This window comes from Podarcis filfolensis (assembly GCF_964270895.1).
Source record: "Podarcis filfolensis genome assembly, chromosome: 3".
Lineage (NCBI taxonomy): Eukaryota > Metazoa > Chordata > Lepidosauria > Squamata > Lacertidae > Podarcis > Podarcis filfolensis.
This window is the reverse complement of record NC_139606.1, coordinates 80,062,401-80,081,962: the sequence shown is the minus strand read 5'-3', so window position 1 is coordinate 80,081,962 and position 19,562 is coordinate 80,062,401. Positions and strand designations below refer to the sequence as shown.

At 42.1% G+C, this 19,562-nt stretch overlaps 1 protein-coding gene across 5 annotated transcripts in view; it reads right to left on the bottom strand.

The window, feature by feature from the left end:
• Nucleotides 1–19,562, bottom strand: part of KIF26B (kinesin family member 26B) — a 266,992-nt gene that overhangs the window by 18,491 nt on the left and 228,939 nt on the right. For all 5 annotated transcript variants that reach the window (XM_083604169.1, XM_083604170.1, XM_083604172.1 and 2 more), the window contains 2 exons: nucleotides 8,573–8,735; nucleotides 2,360–5,765 (listed from right to left, as the gene is read on the bottom strand). In XM_083604169.1, the coding sequence (XP_083460295.1) occupies nucleotides 2,360–5,765; nucleotides 8,573–8,735 (3,569 nt within the window). The remainder of the gene's footprint in view (nucleotides 1–2,359; nucleotides 5,766–8,572; nucleotides 8,736–19,562) is intronic.

The window sequence follows — 19,562 nt, the reverse complement described above, 5'->3', positions numbered from 1 at the left end:
TGAAGGTCAATGGATTCAAGATCTATCAGGGTAACAGGGCAAGTCATTCCCATCGAGTGTGTCTGAGTGCTAGAAGGGAGCTCAAGGGTCAAGCTGTCCCAACACCTGCATTATGCCAGGATTTTCTAGATCTCAACCATCCCTGACAGATGCTTATTCAGCCTCTTCTGAAAAAGAGGCGGATCCTGTATCATAGCAGGAGAAATGTAACTAAAGTGTGCCCAGCATCAAATATATAACCAGAGTGTGCCAGCCTTGTAATAGAGCAAGTCCCTTCCCTTTCTTGAGGAAGGATTTGAGAACATGCTCAGAAGAAACATGACTCTACCATCTTGGCGATAGTAAACAAATCCTTTTTGGATAGGCCACATACCTTTTAGACCAGCCATGGCCAATAGAGTTCATTTGCAACTATAGGAAAGTAGGGCCTCCCATGAAGTAAGCTAGAAATGGAAAGTATATATTCCCCTCACTTATGAAGCCATTCCACTAGGTCAGGCAAAAATCAGCTCTATCTGATGTAGGTTAAAATTCTCCTTGCTACTCAGCCTGCTATACTTTGGTCATTAGTATGGGTGCTAGCTTTGTATTCTAGGATTGTCAGCACACTGGGAGCAAGAGGTGAAGGGTGGGGTGGCTTCTGTCTTGTGTGATCCACTTTTGCTTCACTGATTAATGAATGGGTCTCAGCTGGCACATTTGAAGGATATTATTTTACACTCAAAGTGGCAGAAGAATGTCTATGGCAAATGATGTTTGATTCATAATGCGCTTGAGCATTAGAAATACGTATCCTGAACCTGTAATTACAAACTAAGGAGTAATTGCTGGATCAGCCTGAGGCCCATCTAGTCCAGCATTCATTATAAGAATCTAGGTGGTCTACAAGAAATTGACCAATAGTCCACTGCTGGAATGTGGTCTCTCTTTTGCCTTGTTGGATCAGTGGTTCAGAGGAAAAGGACTGGATGGCCTTTCCACCTATGCAGCCCTTCTAGTGGAATATCTGCTTCATTTCTTGTCAATCCATTCACAGGGAATGCTGAAAGGTGGGGCTGGATCACTAGCAAAACCCACAAATAGCTGAGAAGAGTGTGTAGCCAATTGGGATTGGAGGGAAGGAAAAGAGCAAAGTTGAGTTTCAGGCTGTCCATTGAACAGGGACATGTAGCATATCTTCCCATGGCTGGGCTCCCAGCAACATCTAGAATGTCACATAACCCCCACCCCAGATCTTTGTAGTCAATACTATTGGAAGAGTCAGTATGGTATAATGGAGAGAGAGTTGGATATTTTCCATTATACTACAGAGGGGTTTCTATGACTTGGAACTAGAGCCATAGGTTGAAATCCTGTCATGGAAGTTATGGGTGAACATAAGGTTGTTATGAAGATAAAATGGCTCATCTCCCACATACTGTCCTAAGTTGTTTATCCCCTGAGGAAGAGGATAAACATGTGATAAATAAAACAAATAAGACAGTAGGTAAGAAAATGTCCTCTACACAACCTGCTTTTCTCATTAAAACACATTCATTGGTAAGAACAAACAGGAAGAACGCCATTCTAAAAGGGACACTGGGCTGGGTTGTTGAATATAAGGCAGAAATGACAAAAATAAAACAAAACCCTAAGATAGGCTAGTGATGGAAATTGGAAATAGTTACGTCTTTTGAGAATTATTCTTGATGGTAGTCTTGAAAGAATAATATTCTCGTGCTCTAGTTCAAAATGCTTTGAGTCTTTGCTTTGGGCACAGAACAGTAATTTCCATCTGTACAGATGAAGCAAAGTCTAGACAAATGAAGAATGGACCCTGAAAAATGCCCTTCCAGAGAAGAAGAAGAAGAAGAAGAAGAAGAAGAAGAAGAAGTCTGAAGTCAGCCAAGTCAAGTTGGTGCCCACCAGTTGTTTTGGTTTACAGTTCCCATCATCCCTGACCATTGGCTATGCTGACTGGGGCTGATGGAAGCTGGAGACCAAGGCATCTAGAGGGCAGCACCAGGCTGGAGAAGGTTGGTTTAATAGAAGAACTGGCATAGTCACATATTTACTCACCTAACAAAAAGCACGGAAATTCTCTGTTAAATTTCCCCCAGCTGAACTTCCATGCCATGCAAGCAGTAAAGATGTTCTACAGTGTCACATATTATTCTAGCTCACAATTATTTGGGCACATGTCTTGGTCTCCAACGACTGTTCATCCTCTTCTGCCCAATTCCTCCTGACTTAATCACCTTAAAATGCCTTAATTTCCAATGGAAAAGTTTTTAGCATTCCCCCCGATAAGGTAAGTAACTCTGAAACCTACTTAGCAGGTCTCGGTGCTATTTCTCAATGTAGAAGTCTAAGGACATACCTGTATTTGAACGCTTCTTTGGATTTTTGAGACTTCGGCACCTCCCACTGAGGGAGCTGCTGTTCTCGCTCATAGAGTCTTGTGCTGAGGAAGCACTTCCTGTTGCTTCACTGTCTCTCATCATGCTTTCATACCCGCTGCTTCCTCCACTGTGGTAGAACAAGGCTGTTTTCCCCATGGCAGGTGGCAGCTCCCCACTCAGGACACTGCTGTTGTCACTTCCGTGGCCACTGCTACAGCGGTGAGGCTTCCGAGGAGGAGTGATCTTGCTGTAAGGTGAAGGCAGCAGGTGAACAGTTGGCTTCTCTTCTCCGTGGACGGCGCTGCGATCATCTGTGTCCGAGTTCCTACGCAACTGCAGCCCTCTGGTGCCTGTGCTTCCTTGCAGAAGTTCTGAGATCCTCCCATTGACGGCTCTGAGGGGCAGTTTTGAGGAGAGCCCAGAGCCCCTGTTCCTGCTGAGAGACTGAGTAGACCAGGACATATTCTTTCCATTCGGAGGCAAGCCTGAACTCTGCCCCACAGACTGAGGGAGGGACTTGGTAGAGAAGCTAAGTGTTTTGGTGGTTGAGGCAGCCAGGCTTCGAGCTTTAGGACTTGCCAAGAGGAGCTTGCTCACTGCAGAGATCTTTGATTGACTGGCCTTTGGCGAGGCCCCTGCAGACTGAGAAAGGCCTGAGTTTGTGGGTGAGGACATTGCACTGCGGTTGAAACTTCTCCCAGCTCTGGGCATTGTGGTGTCTTTCCCAGGACCCATCTTGGAGCTGACAGAGGACAGACTCTCTGCCCTTTCCAAAGACAGGCACTCATAATGGCTCCCACTGGACCTTCCCAAGGAATTGGTTCTGCTGGCCAGCTGCTCAAGTTTGGCACTAAACAATTTACTGCTGCTATTGTTACCGCTCTCCATACTGGAACCCTTTTGTTTCCCATTCAGCTCATCGGGAAAACTAGCCAGGAAAGGTGCTGGTTGGTTCAAAGGGCTGCTGGTGCTGCTACTGCATGTGCTGTGCTGAGGGCTGGCCCTATTTTTCTGATCCAGGCTAGATTTCCTCACGGGAGGCAATGGCGGAGTTCCTTTTGGACGTGTGAGAACACAGTGTTTGGGGGACGCAATCCTTCTTTCCAGGCTAGCTCTGGAAGTCTGGGACCCAACAGAACAGCTAATGGCACCGTTCTCCTCAATGTAATGATAGGAAACAGCATCCAATTCCTCCAGCTTGCTGGCCTTCTGAACGCCTCTCATGAGGCTGCCATTTTTAAAGCTCTCCGTAGTGTGTGCTGGGCTGTGGGCTGCGGAACTGGGAAGTCCCATTTCACATCCATCTACAACCCTCTTCAGGTTTTCCGTTCCCGGGGAGCTGGAAGTCTCTCCGCTACTGCTGCTAAACCTGTCTGCTGACTTCTGCTTCTTATTTTGTTGAGTGATGGCTTCAGCCTTGGGGCCACAGCTTTCTTTTTTCACACTGTCTTCCCTCTTTAGCCAAGGATCATCAAACTTTATTTCTTTTCTTACACTGGATTCCTTCACCTCTTGAGGCTGGGGAACTTTTGCTGGTGACGACACTGCAGATATGGTCTCTGGCGGCTCTTGGGCCTTAAAGGGATTAACAGCAATACATGGATACACAGTAATGTTGGTCTTCATTGGAATGAAACCTTCACAACTGCTTAGGCTTGTGGTGTTTGATATGGTGACCATAGTCTTTCCCAGGGCTGATATTTTACAACCTTTGATAGGTGACATTTTATTAATACTTTCGTCGGTAACCTCTGGCAGTACAAATATTTCCTCGGTGACTGGCTTTTGCTTGTCATTTATACAAACCACACTGCTGTTCTGTACGGCTCTTGCCAGTTCAGGAATGGGCGCATCTGCCAGTGCTTCCCCATGCCCATAGCATGCTTGGGCTATGAAGCTGTGGCATGACTGTTCACCATCACTTCCGGTGCTCATTTCACTCAACCATGAGCTGATAGAGGAACGTCTGCTTTCAGCCTCTTCAGCTTTGTGATCCAGTCCCATTTTTGGAAGAGGCATAAACTGGGTGATACTGACCTCAGACACAGGAGCTGTACTGGCATAGCATTCAAGATCTTCACTGATGCTGCTGATAATGCTAACCGGCCTAGACCCGGAGGCCAGAGCTTGCACAGAACAATCACTGTTAAAGCTGATGATACTTGTTGGACGTCCGTTCTCCAGAACCCCACTAATGGTCAGTTCTTCAACCAGGGTGAATACCAGCTCATCTTCTCCATTCAGCTCTAAGGGCTGCTGCACCGTGACCATGGTGGTGCTCAAAATCTCCTTCTTTGACTCAGGAGAAAGAGGGGGCTCTTGCTGCTGCTCCTGCTGCTCTTCGTTGTCAATGGGCTCCCCATAATCAGCACTGCTGGAAGACACGGACTTTTTCATGAGCTGTGGGCTCATGCCAATGGGAGGAGTGCGGATCTCTGGCTGCATCAGAGACTCACTGGACACCATCCCGGAGTCCTTGCTTAAGGATGACGGTGGTGGTGCAGGGTTGGGCAGCACCCCTTTCTGGGTGTAAACCTTGCACCTCTGAGAAGGAGAAGTGGGCGGCTTGTACTCGGATGTCTTGGAAAGGCTTGCAATGCCAAGCCGCGGGGAACCCATGGGCCGAGGCTTGCTTTCTACAAAGCCGCAAGTGTTCAGGCTTTCTCGGCTGCTCTGCAGATCCGTGCCGTGGGATTGCTGGGAAGAGTTTGTGTGGCTACTTGGACTGCCTGTAACACTCCTAGGTGATGGAGGGGTGGGTGCCTCATTAAGCACCCCGGTGTGAACAGGGGAATGGCTTCCCTGAATTTTGTTGGCTGTTGCATTCAGGTTTTCCTTGAAATCTTTATCAGGTTCTTGGCAGCCTGCCAGGCCTTCTTCTGATGTACTAGTGAGCTCTGCTGCTTGACCTGACACAGGACACTTAGTCACTTGGTCAGTGCTGAACTGAACAGGCAGTTCTTCAAAAGGAAACGTATCAGTCTCCTCACTGCCGTCAATGCAGTCTAACCTCTCCTGGAGTTCCGCAAATGTATTGCACTTCAAGCAGTCTCTCTCAGAAGTGCTGGGGGCTGTCTCACTCATGTCCTCCAGCTTGCCTTCGGTTTTGGTCTTCTGAAGGGCAGGAACTATGGGGACAAAATCCGGGGGACCTTCGTTGTCAGTTAGTTCCTTGTCCGAAAGGGCTGTGCCGTTGGGGCCAACATAAATGACGGTGTCGCATGACTGTTCGCTGCTAGAAGAATAATCTGGGTCACTTGACAAGTGAAGAATGGGGAAGTCCGGATCAACAACGTTCCGAGAATGGAAGGGCCTCAGCTGGGTTGGCCTCCGCATCCTCCCTTCTTCACAAGAACTTTCTCCTCCAGAAGAGCTTGACGTGTACTGTTGGGTAGGAAGACAGGGGAAAGGTTAGCATTTCAAAGAACCCCCCTTCCACGGAGCTGAAATCCACACCCCATGGTCTCATATAAGCCGTTATGCATGCAGAGGCTACTGCAAAGGCCACCAGGCATGGAGATTGCCTCATTCAACATGTAGTAGAGTGCTTCGTGAAGCCGGGGGCTTCTGGCATCAGGGATAAAGCCACCAAGTCCATGTGGCAGCTTGCTGTACAGAAATGGTTTAGCATTTCAAATAGCTCCATGTGCTTGGAGTTAAGCAGCTGTCATATTGCTCTATTTGTTCATATAGGAGCAGTTGCTGGGGAGGGCACTTGCTTACTGGGAGGGAGAAGGGTGAGGCAGTGGGGAGCTGGGAACGGTGTGGATGCACCAACAGGAGGGGCAGATTGGCTCTGCAGGTGCATCTGCACAACACTGACATTCCCATGGCCTTGCCCTTCTCCTTACTGGGAAGCTGCAGTGACTCTGGACCACAGGTGCAAGCTGACTTCCATCCTCACTCACGGCTCCTCTGTTCATGCACACTGGGCTTTAGCATAATCACAGAGAGTAAAAAGAAGTTCTAAAGTGAAATGAAAACCAATTTATTTCAAACATGTTACATTTATAAGGTTCTCCTTCATTCCTTTGTTGTGAGTTTTGTCAATGTTATTCCCATTTTTCATATGAAAAACTGAGGTCGGACAGTAGTGATCTGCCCAAGATAACAGGGACCAGCTCCTTATCATGGAGAGCTCCAACTCATGCACTGTGAATAGTATGGTCTTCATGCCTGTTTATAAATAACCTATGCAGTCAGACAACAATGTCATTTACTGGGGTATGTTGTTGTGCAATCATATTGAGGAAAAATGCCTGATGCTACAATTCTTCTGCTGAACTCAGTGAGTTGCTCTACCAACTAAATATGTGTAAGATTGGGCTGCATGCCACTTTGATCCCAGTGTTCCTTTTGACAGTTGTTAAAACAAATTCATTAAAAAGCCTGCCATGGCATTCTTGCAATTATTTACTCTGAAATTCATTCACTGATCACAGTGGAGTTACTTTAGATGGATGACTGAAGTCTACAGCTAAAACCAAAGGCTAATGATGTTGAGCTGAAACATATAGTTGAAAGTGGATGAGCATTTAGTAAGCAACACCCATCACTTAATTAGGTGGCTGGGATAAGCACACTTGGAAGTGTATTTCACTAGAATCAAGGGGGCTTACTTCTGTGATTACAGCGGTGGAGATGAAAGCAGAAAAGGAGGAATGAGAAAAAACAAACCATGCCTCCCACGTCTTTCTTCCATTAACTATATAAAAGAGGGTTCACCTCTGCATTTCAGGATGCAGGGGAACACATTGATCCTCTAGTCCAGTTCCTAGCAACAAAAGCTCAAGTAATACAAAAATTTCCTAGATTTTAATAATGGCAAATAGATGCGCTCAGTAACTTTCTGAAAAATCTCTAAGAAAGGATTCCACTACTTCTCTGTCCAAGTTATCAATTTTTTTATTATAGTTAATATGTGTTTCCTGATACACACTTTAACACAGTGGGACTTTCATTTTATTTCTTTATACATTTTATGAGCCTCCTTTCAAAGTGATTTCCACAAACTACTGAAGCCAATATCAAATGAAATAACAATTAAACCACTCCCAGCAATAAAATATAAGCAGCTAGCAGCATAATACATATTGGCACAGAAGGAAGTCCTATTGAGGTAAGTATTGGATTTCAGCCTTAAGCTGCAATAAAAGCTGATTGCTTGCTTAAGAGAAGGAAGTTTCCAAAATTAAAAAGCCGTTATCTGCTGGCAGAAATTGTCCAGAGTAGGAACAAGGCAAGTCTCCTTAGAGAGGCACTTCTACCAAGTCCTGATCCCACATGTCTAACTTCAAAAAGAAGTAAAAAGTCTCAGTGACTGTGAGGGAACATACTCTCAATACTAAAGTCCTAGGCAACTAACTTTCACAGTTTTATTTAGTTGTTGCAAATTTAAATTAATGTCCTCACGACCCTTTAAATTCAGTTTCATTTAGATAGTGGCTAGAGAAGAAGAGATACAAAATAATGTGTGTTGGATCAACCTTTTCTTGCTGTAAATGCATGTTAGCTTCTGATTTTTATCAAAACTGAGCACTGGTATATGCAGTCTTCTCTAAAAGAACTATATAGAATTCAGATCAGAACACCAAGCTTCTCAATTTTCACTCTCAAGATAAAATATCACGTTGGCTTCAAATGCACTGGCTGAATTAGTACCATCCGGACCACATCAGCTAGTCTTGTTGTTTTTTTTAAAAAAAGTTTGTGCTCATTGTAAGGTTAATGAGGGAAATGCTATCAAAATTAACACTGGTGTCACACACTACAGCATGCTCTGTTGCAGAGATTTCTTTCTGGGAAGAGATTGTTGTGCGGTGATATTTTGTAGAATCTGTTAATTGATCTCAGCTCACATTTAACAATCCTTAGGCTGCTAACGTGAATGATGTTAATAAATTATTCCAGCTTGACTTTTAACCAGGATTCCATGCTACATAGACTTCAAGAAAGCAACATGAGAGTTTGAACTCTGCCATTTCTGTGCCTATAATAACCAATCATTCATCTAACAATGAACATATGATTTCCCTCATGCACTCGGATGTACTGCCATACCATCAGAAATTAAGAATATTGATTTTTGTTAGAAGCTTCACTTTCAAGGCCTCTCCCATTTCTTTCGGATCCCTAGCTTGTCATGCTCTTTCCAGAGCATGGCAACAAAAGAGTTCCCCCCTTGTCCTTACCTTTGTTTTCTTTTTCTTCATTCTTAAAACCCTGGATGCAATCTGGATGGTGGAAAGTGTTTCAGCATAGTTCCCTGCAGCTGCCGAAATGTGAGCTATCATGGTAGTACGGCAGTTCATGTTCCCAAGGGACTCCCGGAGCAACATGGTCAGCTTGCTGTCTCTGCAAAATAAAAAGAATTAAGGCTACATTAGTGAGCCATGTTTCACTTCGACTGTCGGGATGTGACTCCAGGTCTCAGCAAGATTTCTTCCTTTTTAATGGAATACTAATTAGCATTGTTCTTCGGGATTCTAGTGCACTACATCTGCCTCTGAACAAGCTGGAAAATCCCTGCACTGAAATGGAGAGGCTCTTATCTTTCAAGGGTTTTCTGCCTGTCCTGTTTTCCTAGCACATTTCAGCAGTATTTTAGCACTGGAAGCCGCCTCATCACCAGGAACCTATTCTGGGCTAACTAGTTTTAAAAGAAAACCCAGCTGTATTTAAAGGCACAGAAGGATCAGGCCTTAAAACACATCACAAGTTTCATCTCTGCTCATTCTTTTTGATGTCTGAAGGTAGAATGAGTTTGTCCCATTTTCTCCCTGTCACACACTGAGTCACTGAACGGACTCATTTTTAGAAGACCTTGCAACCTCCGCCTTTCTATCACTTCCTATGATTGTAATGAGACCTGCAAATGGTAATGCATGGCAATTGCTTTGGCACTGAAGAAACTCTGCTAACATTATCCATTAATGCAACCCCAATTATTACTGCAGGTGATGGCGTGCCATCAAAAATTCAACAACAAAAACTTATTTAGAATGATTTTTTTTTAAAAAAGCAACAAAACAAAACAAAACCCTGCCTCTTGTCAGCAGTGCACAAGACAATTCAGGAGTAAAACAGTCACTGTGTTATGTGATGATAGTGGGAACCATTCATTCTATTAATGCATTTAACAAGGGTACAATTCACCAGCCACTTGTCCTTTGAGAGCCCTATGGGAATGGATGGGAATTATGCTCCCTCCTCAATAGTAGTAGTAGTAGTAGTAGTAGTAGTAGTAGTAATAATAATAATAATAATAATTTTATTATTTATACCCCACCATCCTTAGTTCCCTGCAGAACTCAGCAGGGAGGAGGATATGGACAAAACTAAAATTAGTTGGCTCCAAGGCCAGCCCACTCATGAGGCAAAGTAAGGAAACCGGGTGTCAGGATCCACAGGGGCAGCAAATCCAGCCTCCAATGAATGCACTGCCTGAGGTTGCTGCAGCAGTGGCAGCAGTGGCTGTGGCACACTCTTTGGAGGTCAGATCTGCCTCCTCCTCAGCAATGCCCACCCAATGCTGCCTCTATAGCTGCCTCTTGGCGAATAGTAGGCTCTGCTGGTATCCTCACACCCTTAGGGAGGAAATAGCAAAGGCTGCCCTCTGGGGTCTACTGGGGCCTGCACCCACCTGGTGTGATTGGTTCTGGCGCCACTTAACATTGGCTTCTCTGCCCTACCAGAACCAATGAGCACCAGCCTCTACTGGTACTTCCCCCTGCTGCCACAAGGGGTAATTTGCTGGAACTGCTTGCTGTGAGGGAGTGGGATACAAACACACACACAATAGAGTTACTATGTGCAGATATAGTAGCTCTATTGTGATTGTGTGTGTGTGTGTGTTTGCAGATAAAGTACAAGTTAAGCAAATTGCTTCCTGATTATTTTTCTTGAGAGAGAGTCTAAAGATACTGGCTGCAAGACATATTGGTATCCTAAATAGATCCATTCAGCAGCAAATAGCTCCATTTCATCATGTCTAAACAAAGCATCCACCAGAAAGTCTGAAAGTTTCCCCAGAAAGTTCAAGTGCAACCTTCTGTTTTGTACAGAATCTGCTGGTTCTCAGCTTCCTGTGAGCAGAGCTAGTCAATCCCTCTACAGTATTTGATGGCATGTGATGTAAACAAAAGTCCATTAAGATGACAGCAAGGAAAAATGCATTCATTTCTCTGATTCAGCTTTGAATCCACACAGCAGTGGCGTAGCGTGGGGGGTGCAGGGGGGGCCGGCCACACCGGGCGCAACATCTGGGGGTTAGGGTTAGGGGCGCAAATCCACGGGTTAGGGGGCGCAAATCCACGGGTTAGGGGTGCAAATTACTTGCCTTGCCCCGGGTTCTGACAACCCACGCTACGCCACTGCCACACAGACCAAGAGATAAAAGGCTGTTGTGCAAGCTTCGTGCATCATCTCTTCATCAAGGAATACTGCAATATCAAATTCTGTGCAAGAGTAACCACTATTCCATGGATGATGTACACAGAAATTATTAACATCTGTATGGAAATCGATACCAAGCCTTTCATTTACTCATGCGTCCATCAAAGCACAACATGGAATGACAGTGCAAAAGGGCAACAGACTATATCTAGGTCTCATGAGAATAACTAAGTCATGCAGCCATCATCAGCAAACTGGTGTGGTCTTCCTTAAGACTTATAAATGATGGATGTGTGTAGGTCACCTGAACCCTGAATTACGCTGAAGTGCATTCTTGCTGTTGGAAGAGAGATGATATTACGCACATTCCTGTGCTACATCTATTGAGATTATGCTTATAAATAACAACAGATGATTTTAAAAACCAGCAATGTTTCATATTTGACTCAAAAAAGTCTAGCATTATCTTGATAATCTTCCCTTTGCTGTAGGCTACAGTTAGCTGCCTCCTTTCTTAGAGCTAGCTTAACAGCTTCCCAAAAGAAAACTACAAAGGAAAGGTTACTAATCATGCAATTTGCAAATATTTTGCATTTTATATTCAAGATCTGGACCTCCCAATTCAATGGTTCAATTATCTCTTTCAATAAGATATGCTAATGTTTTTTTTAAAAACCCACACACAGACATAAAAAATGCCATCAGACACAAGCCACCTAGTAGTTGCTGGCTCTGTTCCTTTGATCTTGAAGCAGTTTAAATCTCTGGATTCTTTTTTCTTTTTAATCACACCTATTATATTTCAAAATATACTGGTACCCTGCAAATAGGTATACAAATGCACAGGGCATCTGTATTTTTTTGAAAGCTGATTCTATCCCTCTGTCAGAATAAAGGAAGATGGGTGCTTTATTTCATTAAGGAAAATAAGCCAATATTCTTCAGAAGCTAGGTTATTTCTAGTGGGATAATCAAAGGTACTTTGATAAAGGATAATTGTTATGTAAAAATACCCCACAAAACATTTTATATCAAAAGATATTTCTGCTGACTTCAACTTTAATAAAAATAACATACAAAAATATAGATCAAAACATTCTGAAGATGGCCTTTCAAGATGGCACAAATCCCCTGTCCCAAATTACCCATGTGTGACAGCAGTTCAGTAGCTCTGTTCCCAAAGATGCAGTTAGAATTCTGTGTTATGAGGAATATAGTTATTAATTAATTAATTAATTAGTACACAACCTTCAGTCAAAAATCTCAGGGTGGTTCACAGCATAAAAATATAAAATAAAAACACATAATACACAATAAATATAAGAACGAAAGCAAAACAAACCAATAGCATGCCCCCCCCCAATATTTAAAAGGACACAGAATGTTAATCAACCAAAGGCCTGGCTGAAGAGAAACATTTTCGCCTGGCACCTAAAGACGTACAATGAAGGTGACAGGCAAGCCTCCCTGGGGAGAGCATTCCACAAATGGGGAGCCACTGCAGAAAAGGCCAGTTCTCATGTTGCTATCCTCCAGCCATATCGTGGACAGGGCGCACAAAGAAGGGCATCAGATGATAATTGCTAGGTCCAGGTTGGCTCATATAGGGAGAGGTGGTTCTTGACGTATTGCAGTTATGAGAATTATGCCTGCTGAATTTGATGGCTGTCGCCAGGCACCCTTCCCAATCATTAGATGATGGGACTATTTGGGGCATATGGGTGACAAATGGAAGAACCTGGATTTAGTTGGTAAATGCTACCATTTAGGCACAGTACAGGCTCAACTATCTCAAGCCCTGTAATCACCTGGTCCCTGCCCACCATCTAATGTTGTTGTTGATTATTCAGCCAGTTATTGACTATAGCCAAACTACCCTTTCTAGGGAAGACTCTTCAATATTGTTGATCACAGATATTGACTTTCTGGCAGTTGTGAGACTGCTCAAGTTGTACAAGGGATACTGCCCCTTGAGCCAGGCCCCTCAAAGGAATCAAGGGCTTCCATTGCTAACAACCTGACAAATGGTGCTGGGACCATGCCAGATGGGACAAGTGAACAAGTACTCCTTTGCACACTAGGAATATGTGGCCCTTTAAGAGCCATCTTCTTTAGCCCAAGTGGGGTGGACCTTGGGGAAGGTGGACCAGAGGAGGCCTTGGTTCACCTTCTGCCTCTGTCACAGCAAATTGCTCACTTGAATCTATCCATGGTGCTTCAGCCACTGTCCTGCCTTGCTGCTGTGGGAATCTGGTATGGACAGGTCAGAACAATTAGTTCTGATACGTATATTTTATTTTGCTAGAAGTGGAGCCTTGCAAGGAACAGGACTGATGGAGAACAGGCCCCAGTAAGCTGTAGAGGAACAGAATTGCCAGTCAGCTGATGGGTTTGAGACTTCCCATGGCACTCAAGGATACTTTTAAAAAATGAAAATATGTAATTGACATTGAAATAATAAAACTGCCTCGGCTATACCATTTTGGGTTGCAGGTGGGTACTGGGCTTCCATAAACACACTCTAATTATTATTAGAAATATTATAGTCTAGCCTTCTCCTTGGCATGTTAGTTCTTCTGTGTGCAGGAATCCTTTTACAGTCAGGGAGCCATCTTATCCTGGGAACCATTATCGGCAAGCCTGAAGTGCTGCAATCAGAAGCCCAAACACAAAGCTGCTACCTCATTGAGAACTAGGATTCAGTATGCTTCCCTTGCATTCAGATGTACCTCCTCGCACCTTGAGCTGAATGTGAATGATCAGAAAGGAGTGTTCTGTCTTTGTGATTGTCAAGGTGATTATTAAAAAAAGAAGATGAACAGCACCGATTTCATTTCTAAACGAAAAGGAAATATACAAAAGAATGGGAACCAAGTTAAAAACATTGGCTCAAAATTCCCCTGTCCCTAGGAGATTATTTAGACAATTTTATGTATTTATTCCAGGTCTAAAACATATTAAGTCATAAATATTTTATCTTTCCTCCCCCCTCTCATTCCTCCTATCCATTTCTCTTAGGACTCTAACCAATAAAAAAACAGGAATGCAAACATTGGTGACAGCAAAATTAAAGCTGAAAACAGAACCTTATTTTTTTTTTTATTAAGCCATATAACATGCCATGGCATGTGTCCCTACTCATACAAATCACATATCATGGTTTCTTGCTAGGCAGCAGGCCAATGGCAAATGCTATTAACCACCTAGGTGTGTGATTATTACATGATAAGGCGTGGTACGCCCTTGAGCCTGCTGTCATACAGTAATTTATTGGCAGAAAGTGAGCAAATGTAAATATATTTCATGTAGTCAGTAAATATAAACATTATGCCTGCACCTGCTTCTGTCTATTAGTCAATTAATAAGAAAAAGTATAGTTCGGTATAGCATAGCAGCATTTGATTGGTGTGGTGTGCTAAGTCTTCTCTAAATTGTGAAACATCATGGTTGGATCCCAGCCCTACTCCTTGTAGTGCAATTGTCAATACTCTTCAATAGGAGGGACAGGTTAAACATCATGTTTAACTACACAAGATGATGTTTGTGGTGTTGTCTGCAAGTTTAGATGCCTTTGATAAAATGATTAGGAAAATTCATGGAAGTTATGTCTGTTAATGGTCATTAGCTATGATGGCATAATGGAACCTCTGTGTAAATGGGCAAAATTCCTCAGATTATTAGAAGCAAGATATAAATAAAACAGAAGATAAGCATCACTTTCACAGCATGCCCTGCTAGTGAGCTTCCAGAAGAAAATGCTGGACTAGTAGAACCTCCATTTTCTGCTGAGCCTGGAATATACACACATCCTTTTAAAGATCAGTGTCAGCTTAATGATCAAGAGATGTTCAAGAGATCTACACAGCTCCATTTTTTTGTATTGAGGTAGAATTTTTTGATTCATTAAATACTGTTGCAACCCTGCTATCATCTCATTTTATAGACAGGAATTAAGAATAGTTGTTGTAAGAGCAGGAACTCAATCTGGGGTTTTGAGGTCCTCAACAACGTACCCTAACAATGATCCCATACATCTGTCAGGCCCAGACCTACCATTGGGCTGAGTGAGATGCTTTCAGTACTATTTTCACCTCAGGAAGCAAAATGTCTTGGCCCAGAACTGTAGACATTCCTGCTTTAATAAATATTTACATTGTGGAACAGAATAAAACTATGCTTAGTTATAGGGTTTAATTGTTTTTGTATGCTGGAGAAACAGAGATAAGAGGTAATTCCAGTTCTTGAAAGATTACTGGTTAAAAGAGAAAGAAAAAGGGAAGAGGGAAAGAAAGGAATTGTGACAACCAATTGCACTGAAAAATAGTCACAGTCTTGTTTGCTAAAATTGCCTCTATGGGGTTTGTCTTTCATTGTGACATAGTCATTTCTGTTACACAAGCAGTTCTATAAAAAGAAAGATTAAACATGAATGTCAGAGTAAGCTAAGGTGTTACTAAGACATGAAAAACAGACCTGGTTTTGTAAATTTCATAGAAATGGCATGCTTAGTGGCTTTGTTCCTAAAAAGCATAAGGTGTACTGTCACTTTAGTACAGGTCAAAGCTGGGATACGCATGAATATCCATTTGAGATATGCAACTCAAACAGATACATTAAATGTAGTTACACATTCAATGTAACATACAGTTTGACCTTATGGTAAAACAATTCCCGAATGTTCTTCACTCATACATTTTTCCTTTGGTTTGCTCTCATTTTCTAGTACTTAGACCTTTTAACAGCTATTGTCGCCATCACCCTTTTCATTCTTAGAAGACTCTTTCTAGTAAATTTGGGCAGTAACACTTGCCTACCACCAACAGTCATACTAAGTTTCACATAATCTTACAACAGAAATTAATTTTAAATTATTCTCAGTCAGCATGTAACAAACCCCAATATCAGATAATTATGAATCCATTACAGAGCTAATACAGTCCATAATTTACACAAGATCTATATTGTTCCCAGTATGCCACATTGCTGTACAGATTCCTGTACATTCAGTAAGGCATATTTGCATGTAAGCATCCAGAATATTTTAGCCTAAATATCTTTCAGTGAGATAGCAAAATCATCACTGAAAATATTGGTAATATGGGAGCCTTCTGAAAAGAGATGATGAGAGATAAATATGCATTGTAACTAAAATCTCAATGCTTATACCGTATACATAAATATCATTACATCAACCTTTATTTGATATAAAACACACCACACAATTGTACAAGCAATGTGTTATTACAAAATATCTAAACAGCCAGTACACAACAGATGAACAATCATCAGAATGACTGATGCTTATGATGACTAGAACTTTGGAAGCAATTTTGCCTGTCATTATGTAAATATTGGCCTATGTTTAACATTATCAATGGCATCTTATTATTTATTATATACTCATTTTTACACCATATCTTTAAAAAAAATCACAGAGGACAGACATATTTTCTGAAAAAGACTCATGTTGAAAATATAACAACATTATTTTGTAAATGTTCGCTTACCAATTGTCCATGAAAATAATAATGAATTTTTCTCAGATCTTTTTAGATGGATTACAAATAAGGTAAAGGGACCCCTGACCATTAGGTTCAGTCGTGACCGACTCTGGGGTTGCGGCGCTCATCTTGCTTTATTGGCCGAGGGAGCCGGTGTACAGCTTCCAGGTCATGTGGCCAGCATGTCTAAGCTGCTTCTGGCGAACCAGAGCAGCGCACGGAAACGCCGTTTACCTTCCCGCTGGAGCGGTACCTATTTATCTACTTGCACTTTGACATGCTTTCGAACTGCTAGGTTGGCAGGAGCAGGGACCGAGCAACGGGAGCTCACCCCGTCGCGGGGATTCAAACCGCCAACCTTTTGATCGGCAAGTCCTAGGCTCTGTGGTTTAACCCACAGCGCCACCCGTGTCCCTTGGATTACAAATAGATTGTGGCAATTTCTGAGTGTTACCAGTGATACTTCCCACAGGTCTCCTGAAATGGGAAGAACAGCCAGAAAGTGTAAATAATTCACTGGAATCCTGACATTTTGACTGACTATATTAAAGGCTCAATTGTGTAATTTGCACAACTCAGCTCCCATTTTCTTGCTGAGCTCCTACAAGCTTTACTGAGTCCTCAGAAGAATGGCCACCAATGAGCTCCTTGGTCTTTCTTCTTGTCTGTCCTTTGAAATTGACTTGTGCCCTGGGCAAACCACTGAAACAGGAGACAAGCTTAGTGGAGTTTCTTCATCTGTGAACTTTATTTCTGGCAGTCAAATACATGTGTCATAATGCCACATTTACATTATGTGCAATTTCTCTCCAGAAATACAGAAAGCAATTCAAAGCAGGAGAGAGGTTAAGCACAGAGGTTCTCAGTGCTTTTCCTTTTAACTTCAATATACAAGATCCTATTCAAAAGCAATAACTCACTCTATAATAACTCTCTTTTCTCCAAGCTGGGGTGGTGGTGGTAGAATCAAAGAGTTTTAGAAAGAATCCAAAGGGCTGGGTCATTAACCACTTGTGGCACAAAACATAACTCTCTTAGAATTCAGAAAAGAGTGTTGAACATTGCATATAAATGCTAGAGCCTTACAGTAAAATATTTTCTCCTGATCAAGCTAGGAGTCAGAGATGTATTGTGGATGTACCCTGAACTGGAAAAGTAACAGAACATTCAAATGGGTGTTCTGTACAATGGCCATTTCTCTCCTTGACCCACCTGCAAGGGCTATGTGGGTGGAGCCCTTTTCAATAAGCAATAATGGTGTCTCTGAATCTATTCAGGGCTAAAAGGGGGCTAAAGTTAATACCCCTCCACATTTCCTCATCTTCATAACTGATTTCTTCTTTTTGAAGAGAGTGGTATGTGTGTGTAGCCCCAGCAGCTAAATTCAAGAGAAAAACTGTGTGAGCAGAATTTGGGGCTAAACGACAGTGGACATCAGAGTTGAGAAGGGTGATTTTTAAAATAGAAACAAAATAATCTTACTAATGGTTTCTCTCTACAATTGAAAATATTACTCCCAGTTCTTAAATAACGGAAACACGTTTATGGGCCCAAATGACAAAAAAAGCATCAGAAGAAATACAATTTTTGCTTCTTAGCAAATACATTGTTACTGGTTTGGTGTTGAACTAACTGGTGATCTCTTGGGGTCTCTTCCAACCCTGTGTGCTTGTGATTGTAAAAATAAAAACTATAAGTTGGTAAAAAAAAAACACCCTGGCTGAACAGGTCTAGCTGGGCATAGTCTAGATTTTTTGGCCCTCCAGATGTTGATGAACTATAATTTCCATCAGCCCTAGTAAGCATGGAAGTTATCATTCTCCAGCACCTGGGGGCCAAAGGTTACTACACCAGCCATAAGGAATAACTGGTAGACCTTCATTTAAATGATGACTGGTAAGTATTCTGGGAGAGGAGAGACATTTTGGAAAAGGGGGCATGCATTTCTTCCTGCACCTTCATAGAGAAACTGATGTGGGAGTACTGAACCTAGGACAGCCATTGGAGTGTTTAATACTGTACTTCCACCTATGCTCAACCTTTATGCTTCTAAACAAACACAAATATTACAGAGCACCAGCAAGCCTCCAGTAAAGTCACGCCTTCCCTTGTTAATTTTAAAGAGCCTCAAAGACTCCTTTCTTCATCATGGCCTTTGGGGGCTGAGCTATTGGATGCTGTTCTCCAGAGATAGATGGACTATTTGTATTTTGATTCTTTTTTAAATGGTTCTGTTGTTGGATTATATATATCACTTTGGGGCAAATTTTGCCTAAAAAGTAGTTGCACACCCTATTAAATAAATAGTTAAATTCCAAAGGAAACCAAGCCCTGGTAACCAATGAAACACTGAAAATCTTATTGTGCAGAGAATTTGGGAACACCTAACAGTATGTATGAAGTTAAAAAGAATGGAAACTGACAAGCACAGTTCATATGTTACCAGCGTGTCACAGGTATTTTATTTTGTTTGGTTATACCATTTATATGCTCATTTTACATTGAAAGGTTTTGAACACATTACTGGTAGATTCATGGATCTTCAATTCTGTTTTAAATTATGTTTTTGAGTATGATTTTATCCCTATCCCACCAAAAAAGGGGTCCCCTGCTTTGCTTGTTCAACACTTCATTATGTAAGATTAGCCTATGGCTAGGTACTTTATAATTTGCATAATTTGACTTTTTATTATGCTATGGGCTCAACTGTTCTTTATAATTTTTACAACTCAGCTCCGATTTTATCAGTGAAACTTATTGTCTAACAAAAATTATTCCCCCCCACCAGCTCTGATTGTAGCATGAGTCCTCAGAGCAGATACCAATGAATCTCTTCATCTATCATTTTGTCTGTCCTTTGAAACTAACTTGTGCCTTTGGCACATCATTGGAAGGATTAGCAGAGTTTCTCTATCTGTGAACATCACTGCTAAAATAAAATTTTAAAAAGCTACTTATGTTCTATCACTTAATCATCCAGTCCACCAGTAAGTGGATCCTCTATGTTCTGCTTGTTTAACCATCTCACAGGCACCTACCAGAAAACAACAAAAAATCAGGATAAAACGCAAAGAAACAGATTATATTGTACACGTGCCTACATCTCTATATTGAGGGCAGCTTGTAATAAATTTTATCATAACAGAAGAAATCTCAGTTAAAACTAATTAGGATCCATATGCTTATGTCAGAGAAAAGAGTCAGACTGCTAAAATACTGCTGACTGTGGGTGGATCTTTAAAATAGTGCTGATGTTATACACTACAGACAACAGATGACTAGAGTA